Genomic DNA, 16,504 nt, shown 5'->3' with positions numbered 1-16,504 from the left:
TGTACAGGTTACCTGCTCCAGAGCACTTGCCCAATCCAGCACTACACAATGAACTAATCACAGACTCTAGATTCCCCACCTCCACAAAGCCCACATGCCAGACCCAAACCATAACAATTTTGTAATAATAATTTAAAAGATATTAAAACGATATAAGAGAAAAATTTAAAACTTACTAATCCAAAAATAAAGTGGTAAGGGATAATAAAGGTACAGACAACAGAAAAAAACATAAATAACAATATGGTAAACTTCCAAGAATTTCATTAATTACTTAAGAGATGGTATAAAGATTCAACTAAAAGGCAAAAGTAGCTAGCCAGGTGTGGTGGCATGTACCTGTGAGTCTAGTACTCTGGGAGGCTGAGGCAGGAAAACTGTAAATTTGAGCCTCACTGGGTCAAGTTAGTGACTTAGTAAAACCCTATCTCCACATAAAGTCTTTTAAAAGGCTGGGATGTAACTCACTGTGAGGCCTTGAGTTCAATCCCCAGTACTAGTGTCAGAAAAATAAATAAACTAAACAAACAAATAAGGCAAGAGTACCAGACTAGATTTTTTTTTAAAAAACTGCTATTTTTCAAGACACTTTAAGGATTCAGAAAGGTGTGAATTTAAAATGGAAAATGATGCTGGACAGAGTGATAGATCTGTGGTCTTAAAGCAGGATTTAAAAAGAAAAAGTCAATTTCCCCAACTTTCCCATCCCTACAGTTGTTGTTCTGTGTTCCAACACAGATAAAAGCAGTAGCTTTTATCACTAAAATTTTATCACTTTCTATTCCCATAACATTCTGTTATACCCGAGCAGAGCCACCAAGGTACAAAACTCGTCGCAGTTTGTCAAACTCCCTTTTCCTCCTTTGCCTGCCCACAAGTTCCGTGCTGCAGGCCCACCCCCCTGACCAAACGTAGAGGAATCAGAGCCCGTCCTCTGTCCAGCGCTCAGCCATTGCTGGACATCACCAGGCCAAGATGAGCCAGTGTGCACCCAGAACCTTGAGATGAAATCCTCCTGCTTCCCTGCTGGTCTCTCTGATCTGAATTCTGCCACGTCTCAGCTCTCAAGAGGCTGAGACGGGAGGGTCACTTGAGCTGTGGAGTTTCAGACCAGTCTGGGCAACGCAGTGAGACCTGGTCATGAAGGGAAGTGAAGGACAGGGAAGGAGAGGAAAGAAAAGAAAGAAAGGGAAGAGGGAAGGAAGGAAGGAGAGAGGGAGGAAAGAAACAAGGAAAGAGAAGAAGGTATACTGTGTGACCATCAACCAAAAGAAAGGTGGCTTAGTGCTGTTACAATCAAAACAGACTTCAAAGCAAGAAGGGGCCGGGGACGGGCTCAGTGGTAGAGCACGTGCCTAGCATATGTAAGGCTGTGGGTTTAATTTCCAGCATCAGAAAAAAAAAAGGGGCAACAGTTCAACAGAAGACGTCACAAAATCAGTCTTTAGTTATGATGCAAATAACTGCAAAATATGTAAAGCAAAAATTGACAGACTAAAAGAAAGAGATCCGAATCTGCAATTCTAACTGCACGTTTTAACATATCTCTTTCAATAACAAGAGAACAAAAATAAAAAGTGCTGAGCCTAAAACACATTGTGTGTGTGTGTGCACGTGCACTTCTGAGGCCTGGAGCCAGGGTCTCGTGCGTGCTTTGCGAGTGTTCTGCTGATGAACGACATCTCCAAACTACAAAATGTAGTCCTAACTGTATCAACCACCAAAAAGAACAGCTAATGATGTGGGAGCCAGACACCGACTAGGAACAAGCCTTTGTGCAGTGTTCTCCAGAATACACTCCGTGAGATCAGTCCAGTCCTCCTCTCTCCTTTGATACTAACCGGGTGATGAGATCCTTTCAAAAAACTGTATGTGTGGGTTTCAAGCTTCTCTAGAAAAACCAAACTAGTAAGATGTATAAACATACAGGAGAGAGTTACTGGAAAGACTGACACATGCAGGAGGCCGGCAGGTCCCGAGGTCTGCAAGGGAAGTCAGCAATCTGGAGACCCAGGAAGCTGGGGATGTAGTTAAGCCCAAGTATGAAAGTCTTAGATCCAGGAGCAGAGGGCGGGTAAACCTTCCCTTCCAAGCCCACAGGCCAGTAGAGACCATTGTTCAGTTTCAGTCTAGAGGAAGAAAAAAAGGCTGATGTGCTGGTTCAAGGCCATGAGGCAAGGAAAATTCCCCTTTGGTTGTTATGTGACTGGCTGCGACTAGCCTGCATGAGGGGTACAGGCGTGATGGTGTATGCCTGTAATCTCAGGACTCAGGAGACTGACACAGGAGGATCTCCATGAGTTCAAGGCCAGCCTGAGTTTTGTAGTAGGTTCAAAGCCAGCCTGAACTGCATAGCAAGACCCTACCTGGAGAGAGAGAGGAAGAGAGAGAGAGTAAAGACACAAAAGAAACTTCAACATATTAGTTGGGCTAATATATTCCAAACACAATAACAACAAGCTATTCCAGTATTCATATCTGCATTGGATTTCTACAGTCTGACTCTAAAATATTATTTGTATTGCAAGAGGGAGAATAAAGGATTTTGTTTCTGCTATCAGTCTAAAGATATATGATCAAATAATTTACTTTTCTTTATCAGTAGTGATGAATCTATGGCATGTGTGCTTCACCTGGTTGTTACCACTGAAAGCTCTGGAAGGCTTGCCATCCCAGCCTAAGCAAGCATAGGTCCAGAGTAACAAATTATACATACAATGCATAAAACCACATGGTTACCCAGTAGAGGCAGGTCAAATCACTTGACAAAATCCAAGAGCGTTTCATAAGAAAAACATTCAACAAAGTAGGACTACATGGAAATTTTCCCACCTCACTAACATGCATGTACACAGCTGGGTGGGTGGCCCACACATATAATTCTAGCATTTGGGAGGCTGAGGCAGGAGGATCACCATGAGGTCAAGGCCAGCTGAGGTTACACGGTGAGTTCAAGGCCAGTACATAGTGCGACCTTATCTAAAGAAAGAAAGAAAGTGCATATACTAAAAAACCAAACAAAACAAACCCTACAGCTAACACTCTGATTAATGATGAAAGGCTCTAAGTTCTCCACTAAGATCAAGAACAAAACAAAGAGGCCAATTTCTTCCCATTTTTATTCAATATTGTATTGGAGATTTGAGGTCAAACAATTAGGCAAGGGGGGAAAAGTGTCTGAACCGGAAAGGAAAAAGGAGATTATCTCTACAGATAACATGGCCTTGCATGGAGTTTGGGATACAAAACTCGATTGTGTTCTACTCCCTAAAAATGAAGGATTAAAAGATGAAATTAAGGGAGCAATTTTATTTTAATGCATAAATATGAATAAAATACCTAGAAATAAAATACATGTACAGCTGGGCATGTTGGTACATATCTGTAATGCCAGCATTCATGAGACTGAGGCAGTAGGAATATGAGTTTTTTGTTTTGGTTTGCTTTGCTTTGACTTTTTAAAAAATTTTTGTTTGATTTTGATTTTTTGAGACAGGGTCTTGCTGTATAGCCCAGGTTGGCCTCAAACTCACAACCATCTTCCTGCCTCAGCCTTCTGAATGTTGGGACTTTTTGTGTGCACCACCATGCCGAGTTCCAGCAGGATTATGAGTATTAAACCAGCCTGGGTATCCAGTAAATTCAAGGCCAGCCTGGGCATATACTGAGACCCTGATTCAAACAAAACATATACACTGAAAAGTACAAAACGTCCTTTAAAAAAATTAAAGAAGCCCTAAATAATTTGGAAAACATTTCATGTTTACAGATTGGAAGGCAACATTATATATTGGTATATGGATTCAACATAATGTCTATTAATCAAAATTACATTTGTCTCTCTCTCTCTCTTTTTTTTTTTTTGTATTGGGGATTGAACTCAGACCATGCACTTGCAAGGCAGGTGTTTATGCTAAATCCTAGATGCTGAGCTAAATTCCTGGCCCTACATTTGCCTTTTTATGGAAATTAACAAGTTGAACTTAAAATCTAGTAATTGGCCCAGAATAACAATAAGATCTTAAAAGAAAAAAAGAAGGGAAAAGAAAAAAGGAAAAAGTTGGAGGACTCACTCTTTCTGCTTTCAAAATGTACCAGAAAGCTACAGTATTCAACAAGACAGTGTAATACTGGGAGGACACGCTGGACCAATATGACAGAACAGAAATACTATAAATAAAATTCACACGTTTATGCCCACGTAATGTTTGGCAATAGTACCAAGACAACTCAGGGAGGGAAGGAAGAGTCTTTTCAGCAAATGATACTGAGGTTAAGTGGATAATGCATCTGGAAAAACATATTTTTTGGCACCATTCTGTCTTAGAATAAAACAAAAAAGAGCTGGGCATATAGCTCAGTTCCAAGCCCTGATCCCTAATACTACAAAACAGAACAAGAAAAAGAAAAGATAGGTCTGAATATGATTCTTTTTGTTTCTGAATGTGATTCTGAATTAGGCAATGGTTTCTTAGATTGGATACCAAAGACACAAGTGACCAAAATTTTTAAACTTCATCAAAATTTAAAAGTTTTAATTTAATTTAATGCTTCAAATGGAAGTTGGGGAGTAAGGCATATATAGCATACTGAGAAAGTTTTTAAAAAGGGTTTATGAAAAAGCTGGATGCAGTGTTGTGTGTCTGTCATCCCAAATACTTGGGAGGCTGAGGTCAGACAGTCATTTGAGCCCAGGAACCTAAGGCCAGTGTGGGCAACGTGGGGAGACTCTGGAAGCCAAGCTCTTCCTGTGAGTCGGCACCATGCATGGGCTGCTGGTGGGAGAACCAGATACCAGCCCCTCCTGACAGTGGGCTGGGAGACAAGAAGAGCCAAGTTCCTTCACTGCCCCTGTAAGCAGCTGGCTGATCCGGAGAAATGCAGGCTGAGATGATAGCTACTGAGGTAAAATACAACTTAATGCTTGTAGTCTTTAATGTTTCACTGACTTTGCAGGCCTAAAACCGGTAGTCTGATCATCTATTCAGAGAATAACAATATGCAGCATAGCATCTATGGGGGAATCTCCTCCTGAAAGTGGAAGTCATTGTTAATTCCCTATTATCTTGTTTTGAAGTTCTGTATCATTCTGATTGTTTTGTTTGGTTGGATTTTATTCTGTTTTTATCTTGTTTGATTCTATTATATCTGATGGCATGGGCAGCTATTTCAAAGATAACAAGGTATATTAAGGTAGACATTTTGGATTTACTATTATCTTGTTTTGAAGTCCTTTGTTACATCCATTGTTTTGTTTTTATCAGTTCTATTCTATTTCTGTTTTGGTTGATTTTACCATGTCTGATGATTGGGCAGCTATTTTGAAGATAAGAGGCTTATAGTAACTATTGTTGATTTCCTATTATCTTATTTTCAAATACTGTGTCATTTAAACTGTCTTATTTTTATTGGTTTCATTTTGTTTTATTTTCCTTGGTTTTATTCTCTTTTTTTTATTTAAAGAAAAAAACGGATAAAAAGGGTAGAAACAATAGAGAATTTCAGACAAATAAACAGTAATAAATCACCAGTCGACAAGTTACATACCGTCACCTTAGAAATAGTTGCTCGAGTTACAAAATTAAAGCATACAAAGTGATATTCAAACAATGACACTGCAAACAGTTCTGCTCAACAGTTCAACAAGAACTTAGTAATATGGTTATCAGTCCTATACACTTGTTTTTTATCTTAAAGAGGGTAAGATTAAACAGAACAAAACAGTTTATAAGGAAACAATTTAAAGAAACATAGATTTCAAAGCAAATCCACTGGAGATCTTCACTGTCTGTCTTACTGTCTCTAGTTTTCTTCCAAATAGTTGTCCCCATCTTCACACATATTGAATATGTACTGAACATTATAGAACTAATCAGATCATTACAGGATGATTAAGTCTTTTTAGGTCTTTAAGACCTGATTTTGAGGAAATCAATAATGTCTACCATAATGTTTCTCAGTCTATTCATAGTAGCTGTCTTTATCTTTACATAAGCTGAAATTGAACATAAGAGTCTAGACTAATATCACTCTGAACAGTGAATGATAGTATTGCTAGATTTCATATCATAACGCAGAAGAATTAGCACTGGGTTTCTTAGTGTCTCTTCTTCAGAGCATCCATTCATTACACTGTGTATTATATAATCTGTTCCTATAAATAGTTTAGAAATTCTTCCCATGTGTGACTCTCTACATATATATCTATCCTTTCTGTATTATAGGGAAAAAGAGAGCAAAACAAGACAACAAAATAAATTCCTAGAAAAACATGAAATGAAAAAGACATATAGGACCTCAATATTAGGTGATCTACGGTAGTTACTATGCTTTATTATTTTCAATAGAATTGTCCATATCATCAGGCATAATATAATTGAACATAACATTATATAGCTATTTTAATAAAAACACAACTTTTAAGATATTGTAGGACTTCAAAGCAGTTAATAATCAAAACCAGAATGGATATCTTTTACATCTTGTCATCTTCAGAGTAGTTGCCTCTACTCTTAGACTTGATACTATCAAGCTTACCAAATTTGAATGAAATCAATCGAGGCTAAACAAACCAGCTTCAAATAAGATCAGTCATAGTAAAACAATGTAAGTAATACAGGGTTTCAGTGTAAGTTAATAGGAAATTAAGGACAGTTACCATGGTATAACCTGCTATTTTTGGGTTAACTGTCTGTGCCCTCAAATCTAATATAAGTAGACAGACTGGAACAAAATAAAATCAAACTAAACAGAGCAATAAGACTACTGTGACTTTTAAATCCTGACACACTATTAACAATGTCCTCTGCCTTCCTTTTTTAGACAATTCCCCTTTTCCCTTTCTCAGGGTGCTTTGTATATTTTGAGTCCCACTAGCTCTTTTAGTCTTTAGATTAGGAAGCCAACCTGTTATCTATCTGAATGTTGCTACCCCAGACCTTGATCTTGAACTGTACTCCTTTACTTACTAAAGTCACAAGGTTTTCCTTCCTTCCAGCTGTGTAGTTCTACACTGCCCAAAAGTGTCACAGCTTTCTAGTCTATCTGCGGCTGCTGGACAAGTTGTCCCTATTTCTCTCTGGTTTCCTGTCACATATAGCATTGTCTTCTCATCTTTGACTCCTACTTTATTAACCCTCTTTTAGGTTGAGTGTATCTCCTATTCAGAGTATCTCGATGGATTCTGCCTGCTAATCTACTCTGCCTGTGTTTCTTTTTTGTTAGTGTATCAAGGCTATCTATATTAAAGATTATAGCTTACTGTCTCTGCCTCATTTCTGATATTTTATTCTTCTGCTATTATTTGTCCACTTTACTCCTTCATTCCACTGTCTGCCCCATTCATTGAGGTCTCTCTGTGACTGTAGCTGGAATCCTGGTATTTTTTCCTCTCTTTCTCTGGAATGTCCTTCAGTATTTTTTGTAGGGTTGGGTTGGGGGCCATGAACTCCCACAATTCTTCCTTGTCTTGGAGATATCTTGTTTCTCTATTAATTTTGAGAGAGAGTTTTTCAGGGTACATCAGTCTTGGTTGGAGGTTATTTTCTTTCAGGACTTGGACTATTTCCCCCCAAGCTCTTCTCAATTTGAGAGTTTGTGTTGATAAGTCTGTCATTATTTTGATAATTTTTCCATTGTAGGTGATCTGCTTCTTTTCTCTGGCTGCTTTTAATATTATGTTCTTGTGGTGGATTTCTGGAATCTTGATTATTGTATGTCTGGGTGTAGGTCTATTTTGGTTGTAGGTGGCTGGAGTTCTGTATGCCTCTTTTATCTGGATATCATTTCTTTTTCCTACGCTTGGGAAGTTTTCCTTAATTACATCTGTGAATAGTCTTTATAGTTCATTTGTGGTTACTCCTGTTTCTTTGCTCACACTTTTTATTTTTAAGTTATAGATCCTCTTGTCATCTTCTAGCCTTTGAATTGTTTCTTCCTGGCTTCTTGTTATTTTTAAGAGATCTTTTCTTTCACGATCACACACCATAAATCTCTCTTCAAGTTTCAAAAGGCTAACTTTAGTTTCTGTCAAGGCATTTTGCCAGCTTTCAATGAAGTTTTTAGTTTCCTGGTAATCTCTTTCGATCTGTTTCATGTATTCTAGATTTTGTTTATATTCTTGATCAAAGATTTCTCTTCCTTTTCTGAGTTCCTCTCTTCTTCCATCTGTGTTCTCTTGGGAGGGGCTTATCATTTCTGTAATTAATCTTTTTATATCTTGCCTCACTTGAATCAGAAATACAGTTTTAAATTCATCTATAAGGTTATGAAGGTATTTCTTTATGTCCACTGATGCTGTATCTAATATTGCATGATTACTGCACTGTTTCTCTTCTGTATTCATCTCTCCTGGGCTTATTTTTCCAGAGTCAGTGGCTGAAGGGTTTTTTTTTCTATCTCTTGTCATGTTTCTGGTTTCTTTCAGACAGGTGTGTCCTGGGGGTCTCTGGCCCTCTCTGTATTGCTTAGGGTCTTTCTGAAGCATGCTGACTGGGGTTTTGCTGCCCTCCCCAATTTGCTGTTATCTGAGGTATCTTAAACTCCCTCCCAGGGGCTCGGGATGGTGCAGGGACACTTACCCCAAGCTGCCCAGTCCAGAGTTCAGGGTGCAGGCCCAATTCCCTGAAGCAGGTTGATCATGGCAGGAAACCAGAAAGTTCTAGTTCTGTATGTTTGATTATGGTCTGAAGAGGTGTTTTCAGAAGCAGATTCTCTGTGATCTGTTTGTGGCAGTGGCTCTGTGGGGCTCTGGTCACATGGGCTTGGCAGCAGCGAAGACATACTCACCTGCCCGGAGACCTTGGGGGTGCTCCGGCAGCAGGGGTCCACTCAGCACTGGTGTCGTGGGCTTGTGTCCTCATATGAGTGGTGAATGCCAAGGCGGCGATGCGGCAGAGTTGGAGGCAGCAGCTGGAGCATGGTGGCATGGGGATGGTCTGTCTTGCCAGTGGCCCAGAGGTGCTCAGGGCTGCACAGTGGTGCGTCCAGCTGGGAGTGAATGTTTGATTGGTTTTTCTCACCTTAGTTTCTTCTTGGGATGAGAGAATTCCTCTCCCTCTGTTCGGGACTCCCCATGTTGTATTATGTTGAGTTCAAGCTGACTATCTCAGGGAGCCTCTGTAGCTGGCTGTTATCTATCCACCATCTTTGCTCAACCTCCCAGTTTTATTCTCTTTAAAATAAAAATTACAGGCCATCAGAAGGCCCTTTCCTCTGCATGCCCAGTGTGAGCAGAGTAAACCAGACAGATCCACCTTTGCCTGCTGTATGCAGCCACCAAAAGGCCATGTCTTGCAGGTGGCCAGCGTGGGCAGAGAGAACCAGCAGATCTACCTTCACCTTCAGGGAGCTGCCACCCGAAGGCTCCTTCCTGCAGGCAGCCAGCAGGAGCAGGGATGCCCTGTGCATCCTTAGACTACCACTGAAGGTCCTTGGTTCCCTCAGGCAGCCATCACCCACTGTAAAGTCAGACACACATACCCCTGTGTGTCTGCCACCATTGTGGGAATCCCAGTGTAGACACACATCCTGAGAGATGCAGCCCCATCTCCATGCACCCCTGATCATCAGCAAAACCCCGGTGTAGCTGCACAGGTCTAGAGAAGCCTGCTCCACACCCTGCTACCTCCCTATAAATCTGGGGTTAGGGGAACCCAGGTGCCTGTCTCATCCCCCTACACTGCCTAGAGGTAGCCAACATGGGAAATATCTGGGACCCCACAACCAGTTCATTGGGAGGAGCCCAGGAGAATGTCAAGATGAAGGAGCAAAAGGCAAACTCAGACCTCTAGCCCACAGAAGTAGTCTGGGAGATACAGTCATGGAAGAAAATGGAAGTCACACACCTGACATCTCTGAGAGGATAGCAACTGAAATAAGGAAACAACTTCATGAGATTGCAAAAGCAGTCAAATCAGAAAAAATGTCTCAAGTAAAAGAAGAAATCACAAACACACTGAAAGAATTGTTTAGCAGGTTTAAAGAAGACATAGACAAAAAAGGGGAGCATAGGACAATGGTGGAAACCTTGAATGAATGCAGAAAGGAATTACAATGCATGAAACAGATTCAAAGAGAGATCCATGAAATTAAAAATTCAATCAAAAGCTGGCAAAGAGACTGAAGACAGACTTTCAAACCTTGAAGACACGGATTGCAGCTAGTGATTGTGAAAGGAAAGATCTCTTAAAAACAACATGGAATCAGGAAGTGAATGGCTGCAAGATTATGCAAAGAAGCAAAATTCACAAATAATAGGTGTTGGTGAAGAAGTAGGGGTCAACACAAATGAGATTGAAAGGATATTCACAGAAGTAATAGAAGAAAACTTCCCAAACATAGGAAATGGATCTGGTATGCAGATAAATGAGGCATATAGGACTCCAACTAGCTATAACCAAAGTAAATCTACACCCAGACACATAATAATCAATGTACCAGAAATTCAGCACAAGAACAGAATATTAAAAGCTATTAGAGAAAAGAGACACATGACCTATAAAGGAAAAGCAGTCAGAATCATGGCAGATTTGTTAACACAGACAATCAAGTCAAGAACAGTTTGGAGTGAAGTGTTTCAAACCCTGAAAGGAAACAATTTCCAACCTATATTGATCTACCCAAAAAACTATCTTTCAAAACTGATGGAAAAATAAGATACTTCCATGATAAAGAACAACTGAAGGAATTCATGACTCCCAAACCGACCCTACAGAGAGTGCTAAAGGATATTCTAGAGAGAGATAAAGATGACCATGATTCCAGGAACTGCAGCAGAGGACGATCACCAAACAAGACAGGCAATTGAATGAAGGAGAAAATTGGAGGGCAGGAGGATGGCAGGGCAGAGGAAAACCAATGTATGCTGGTTGTAACCATTAATGTAGATGGCCTCAGGTCAGCAATAAAAAGAAACACAGGGAGAGTGGATCAAGAAGCAAGGTCTATCGATATACTGTATACAAGAAACACATCTAACTGGAAAGGAAATTTATAGACTGAAAATCAAAGCAGAGAAAACAATTGTTCCATGTGACAGGAGACTCCCCTCAAAAAGCAAGAGTAACTTGCCCATCAACTGCAGAATGGATAAGAAAGACACAGTATTTTCATGCAGTGGAAAGCTACCCAGCTATAAAGTAGAATAATCTGAAGGCTCCTATAGGTAAATGGACGCAACTGGAGATGATGTTCATGGCTGAAACAGTTTGAACTCATATGTGTGAACCCCAGCATAAGAAACAGAAGGAGTTAATGAGATCCAAAAGTAAAATAGTTAATGTAAGAGCAAAGGGGAGGAAACACCTGGGAGGGAAGGGTGGAAACTATTGTCATTTCTTATTGTCTTTTCTTGAATTCTTGCATTGTTTACACAATTTTGTGAGGTTTGGCTTATTTCTGTCTATTTTGTTAGATTTTATGCTGTTGGATGGTAGGGACAGTTATTTTGAATGCAATGGGATGTACTATCGTAATCATGGTTTCCTATTATATTGCTTTGAAGCCTTATAATACTTCCATTCATTGGTTTGATTGGTTTTATTCTGTTTTGTTTGATTTTATTATGTGTGATGGTATGAGCAGCTATTTTAAAGAAAATAAGACATTATGATAGCCATTGCTGATTTACTATCATCTTGTTTTGAAGTCCTACTACGCTTTTGTTCTTCTGTTTTGATTGGTTCTATCCTATTGTGTTTTACTAGATTTTATTATGTGTGATGGCTTAGACAAAATTTTTGAGGAAAATGAGATATTATAGTAGCCATTGTTTATTTCCTAATACTTGGTTTTGAAGTCCTGTGATGCTTTCTTCTTTTGAATGGTTTTATACTATTTTGTTATACTTGATATTATTGTGTGTGAAAGTATGCTCAGCTATTTCAAAGATAAGAGACGTTATCGTAGCTACTGTTGATGTCCTGTTGTCTGACTGTGAAGTGCTTGCATTGTTCTGTTCTTTTTGTTTTACTCTCTTTAAAATTAAAAAACTAAACTAAAATAAAAATTACAACAAAAATGGGGAGATGCCTTCTCCAAAAAAGAAAAGGAAGGAAGGAGAGAAAAAGAGAATAAAGACAAAAAGAGAAAGTGAAAAGACAACCTGCATATTGGGAGAGAGTAAATGCAAATCACACATTTAGTAAGGTTCCTTATCTAGAAATTATCACACTCTCAACAATAGACAACCCAAGATTATTTTAAAATGAGCAAAAATTCTGAATAGATATTTCTACAAAGAAGATATGCAAATACCTAGTAAGTACCTGAAAAGATGCTCAGTATCTTTAGTCACTAGGGTAATGCAAGTTAAAGTCACTAAGAGCTACTATTTCAGATTCACTAGACTTATATTCAGTATAGTAAAAAAAAAATACAAGCAGTAAGTATTGATGAAGAATATGATAAAATTGTAACCTTCACGCTGCTGTTGGGAATGAAAATGGTCCTGATATCTTGGAAAATAGCCTGGAAATATCTTAAAAGTAAATACAGCTCAGCAACAAAAGTGCTTACCTGGCGAATGCAAGGTCCTGAGTTCAGTTGCCAGTACCAAGAAAAGAACTTCAAAGCTTAATCAGACAAACAGTTATTATATGACCTAACAATTCTACTCCTAATGCGTGTGCCTAACAGAGATAAAACATGTTCACATGAAAGCTTGCACAGGAAAGTTCATAGAAGGATTATTCATAGGAAAAAAGGGAAACCACCAAGAAGTCATCAAGTAATAAATGAACAAAATGTGGTGCATACACAGAGTGAAATTCTATGCAGCCATAAGAAGGAAATGAAGTAGAAATTAATGCTAAAACGTTATAAACCCTGAAAACACTTTGTAAGTGAAAGAAGTCGGACAAGAGGGGATATGCACTGTAACTGCATTAATCTGAAAGGGCCAGAAAAGGCAAATCTACATGGAAAGAAAGATTAGTCGTTGTCAGAGGCTCGGAGAAAGTGGGCTGGGGAGTAACCACTAATGTGTCCAAGAGATTTCTTTTGTGGATCACAAAAATATTTTCAAATTAGATACTGGTGATAGTTGTTACAATCACTGGATGATATGTGCCTAAAAAAGGTGCATCTTACAGCCTGTGACATCTCTATATAAAATATTTTAATGTAAAAATGTAGAGTCAGGTATTACCTATAATTTTACCAGATTTAAACTCTGTAATCAACCAGCAGCGTGGAGTTCCTATCCAATGTACAAACACACGACGAAAGACTGGTTTGGAAACAAACCTGGAAATGTCCTACCTTAGGAGGTTTTCTAGTTCCGTAACGCGTTTAGCTAGATTCCAGTTGCCTCGTTCAAGGCTCTGAATATTGGAGTTTTTCAGAGACTTAATTCTGGCCAGGGCGGTGATGAGCTCCTGCAGGCTCTTGACGTCGTCTCTCAGGGACATTATCTGGAAGGACTGCTGCTCCTTGTACCGTGCTAGGTCAGTCTTCGTCTCTTGCAGCGAAGTCTCTTCTCTGAACAGTTTTCTTTGGAGAGTTCTTAGCTAATGATAAAGGGAAATATTTAAATTATACAATAAAATGAAGCTTTTTTTTTCGTGGTGTTAGGGATAAAATCCAGGGTTTCACACACTAAGCAAGCACTTTATGTCTGAGCTATGCCCTTTTCAAACGCACACCTAGCAGTATATCCTAGTGCTAAGAGCATTTTACACATAAAATAAAATGGGTACATAGGGTTTGGAGTAAGTGATTTTGTTCTTATTGATATTAAAATTATTTCTTTTGTTACTAAAATAAACTACACCAATAATGAATTTTGTAGTTTCTGGCAAAGAGAAATAAGTATTTGGTGCTTTAGCCAGAGCTAGTTTTCTGGTGGGTGGTAAAGAGGAGCATGTTCCAGGGCCTTCTTCAAGAGAGAACCCTGTTTATAACACTTTGTCCCTGTTTTGTTTTTTGTTTTTCTTTTTGAGACAGGGCCTTGCTACGTAGTGCAGTGTGCAGCCCAGGTTGGCCTTGAACTCTCAGCGATCCTCCTGCCTCAACCTCCCATATGCTGAAATTACAGCCGTGCGCCACCATGCCCAGCCTCCTTAGTTCCTAATACGTGTGCCCAAATTAACCATAATGGTTCCAACTTCGCTTTTGTGTCACTTCTTGGTGTGCATAACCAAAACAGACAGCATATCAGGACAAGAACAAGAGAGGAGTTCATTGAACTCATATTTGGCCAATTTTATGTGGCATAACCAGTTTGGAAATACTGTTTTCAGTTTCCTTTCACTGAGGATAAAGAACAATTTCCTGTTAACTAACATGCTGCCTTATCCTTTGGCTTTAGTGTGTTTAGTACAAACATCCAGGGACAATTCTTTAATGGAATACGTATGAGAGACAAATTGTTCAATTGTTCCGGAAGAATTACCATGAAGCTAATGTCTTAAATTTAGAGACTCTTTGTCTTTTGCCTCCTACCAAAAGCCACCCAGGAGGGTCCCTAGCAATGTGTTTCAGAGTCATATGCTTTTATAAAATTTTCAACTTACTAAGGCTGCGGGTATAGCTCAGGATAAGAGTAGATGTTTTGCATGTGCAAGGGCTTGAGTTAGATTCCCAGCATCACCACTGCCCCAAAAATTCTTTTTCAAGTCATAAAACTTAAATTCTCTGAACATTTATATCTGCTCTTCCCTCCAGAAAGTGTCCCACTATATTACTGAGGCTGGCTTCAAACTCCCAATCTTCCTGCCTCAGCCTCCTGCACCGCTGGGATTATAGGTGTGTGCCACCAAACCTAGGTAAGAAGCATATCTGGGCTAAATATCCTGCAGATTGTTTGACCTTGGCCGAGTGGAACATCATGATTGTGGGGAGATGGAGCATGTGGGCCAAACGAGCCTGAGCTATTTCACTCACCATAACACCCATTTCCTTTCAACCTCTGTACATACCCCAGCACCTCATGACTGTTAAGATAAAACCCTCACAATGAGTTACTAAGCTGAACAGACCTCTAGCTTCTGCCATCTCTCAAGCTAAGAATCAAGTGTGACAACATCTAAAACCTTAGAAAAGACTTTCCTGCTTTGCACCCTATCTAATCATAGCGTTCCCTGTATTCAGTAAATGGACTTAGGACCACCTTTGTTCTGTGGCTATAAAATTGATGTAACTTCTTCCCAGCAGAACATGGACAAATTGAGTCCATGTTTCTGGACCCTGGTCACTTATATTTGGCTCAGGACAAATTATTATTTTATTTCCTTAAAGTGGATATTTTACATTGAAAAAATTAAGATTTTAACAGCGATACACTATCTACAAGATTACATGGTCGTGTTGCACTCCGATCCCTACATTTTCCTCATATGAGGTAGCATTGGGATCACAGGTATTTTGGTACTCAGGCCTGAGGGACTGTGCCAGGCTTAGTGGGGTGACTTCTGTGCATAGTGAACATACTGTAACTGCCTCGTCTCACAGCTTCTGCCGCATCCCCAGTGCTGACCCAGGACTAGGCTATCAAGCTGCAGGCCCAGAGGTGATACCGAGAAATGAACCTATTCTGTGCCTCTCAGCTTGGGAAATATATGAGCAGAAGAAAATAATGTAGTTTTGACATACACAGAGCCAGAAGACATGCAAATTAATTTTGACCTATTTGTCAAATTCTTAAATTGTGATTTGGTGTGACCCCTTATTCTAAATAAACATTTACCTAGAATGAGAATTCAAACCTAATTTTATTTTATAATATCGGTTTCCCCAGCCAGATGTGGTGGCACATGCCTATAATCCCAGATTGGGAGACTGAGCCAGGAGAGATGTGAGTTTGAGGCCAATTCGGGCAGCATAGTGAGACACCGTAGCACAAAACACCCCACCTCCTGCCAAGCCAGCCTGCTGTCCAGGTAATGGTTCCCGTTACAGGTGCCTGTTACCTCTGCCTCATAGAAATGGCTGTCACTAAGATGCCTTTGTAAGAACAAATCAAAGACAGCCAAGTACTCTGCTTCTGCGTTTCCCCTTTTAGTTCCATAGAAACTTCCCTCCCTGAGGCTTCGGGGCCTGATATTCTGGGAACGATCCCAATCAGCGCTCACTGACATAAATAAATCTGCCTCCAAATCCTGCATGTTATTTTGGTGTTTCTGTTTGTCATTGCAGCACTATCTCAAACAAAGCAAAAAATCCAAAACCTGTTTTCCCCAAGTGTATACAAGTTTTTGCCCTGGATTGTCTTTAGGTTCTCCCTATACTTTTTCCTATACTTTTTCAAAGCAGTGCCCTTGAATGCTACAGCATGGACTGCCATGCACACAGGCAAGGCTGTGTAAGCCATCCAGTCCCCCCCTCCCTCCTCCCTTCCTTCCTTCCCTCCTTCCTTCCTTCCTTCCTTCTTTCCTTCCTTCCTTCCTTCCTTCCGTCCCTCATCTGATCTAACTTGGTGGGCCCCGTTTCAGTCTCCACACAGATCATCTGCCAATGCAATCCAACACAAAATGCAAGGTTCCCCCACTGTCAGGTGATCATCCCT

At 39.8% G+C, this 16,504-nt stretch overlaps 1 protein-coding gene across 3 annotated transcripts in view; it reads right to left on the bottom strand.

Moving 5' to 3' along the window:
• The window catches only part of LOC100716739 (coiled-coil domain-containing protein 170-like), a 59,183-nt gene that overhangs the window by 18,291 nt on the left and 24,388 nt on the right, over window positions 1-16,504 (bottom strand). For all 3 annotated transcript variants that reach the window (XM_063240889.1, XM_063240891.1, XM_063240890.1), the window contains one exon: window positions 13,261-13,508. In XM_063240889.1, the coding sequence (XP_063096959.1) occupies window positions 13,261-13,508 (248 nt within the window). The remainder of the gene's footprint in view (window positions 1-13,260; window positions 13,509-16,504) is intronic.

This window comes from Cavia porcellus, unplaced genomic scaffold, assembly GCF_034190915.1.
Source record: "Cavia porcellus strain 051 isolate PalLab524CR breed Dunkin Hartley unplaced genomic scaffold, mCavPor4.1 scaffold_31, whole genome shotgun sequence".
Taxonomy (NCBI): Eukaryota; Metazoa; Chordata; class Mammalia; order Rodentia; family Caviidae; genus Cavia; species Cavia porcellus.
This window is presented reverse-complemented; position numbering and strand designations above follow the sequence as displayed.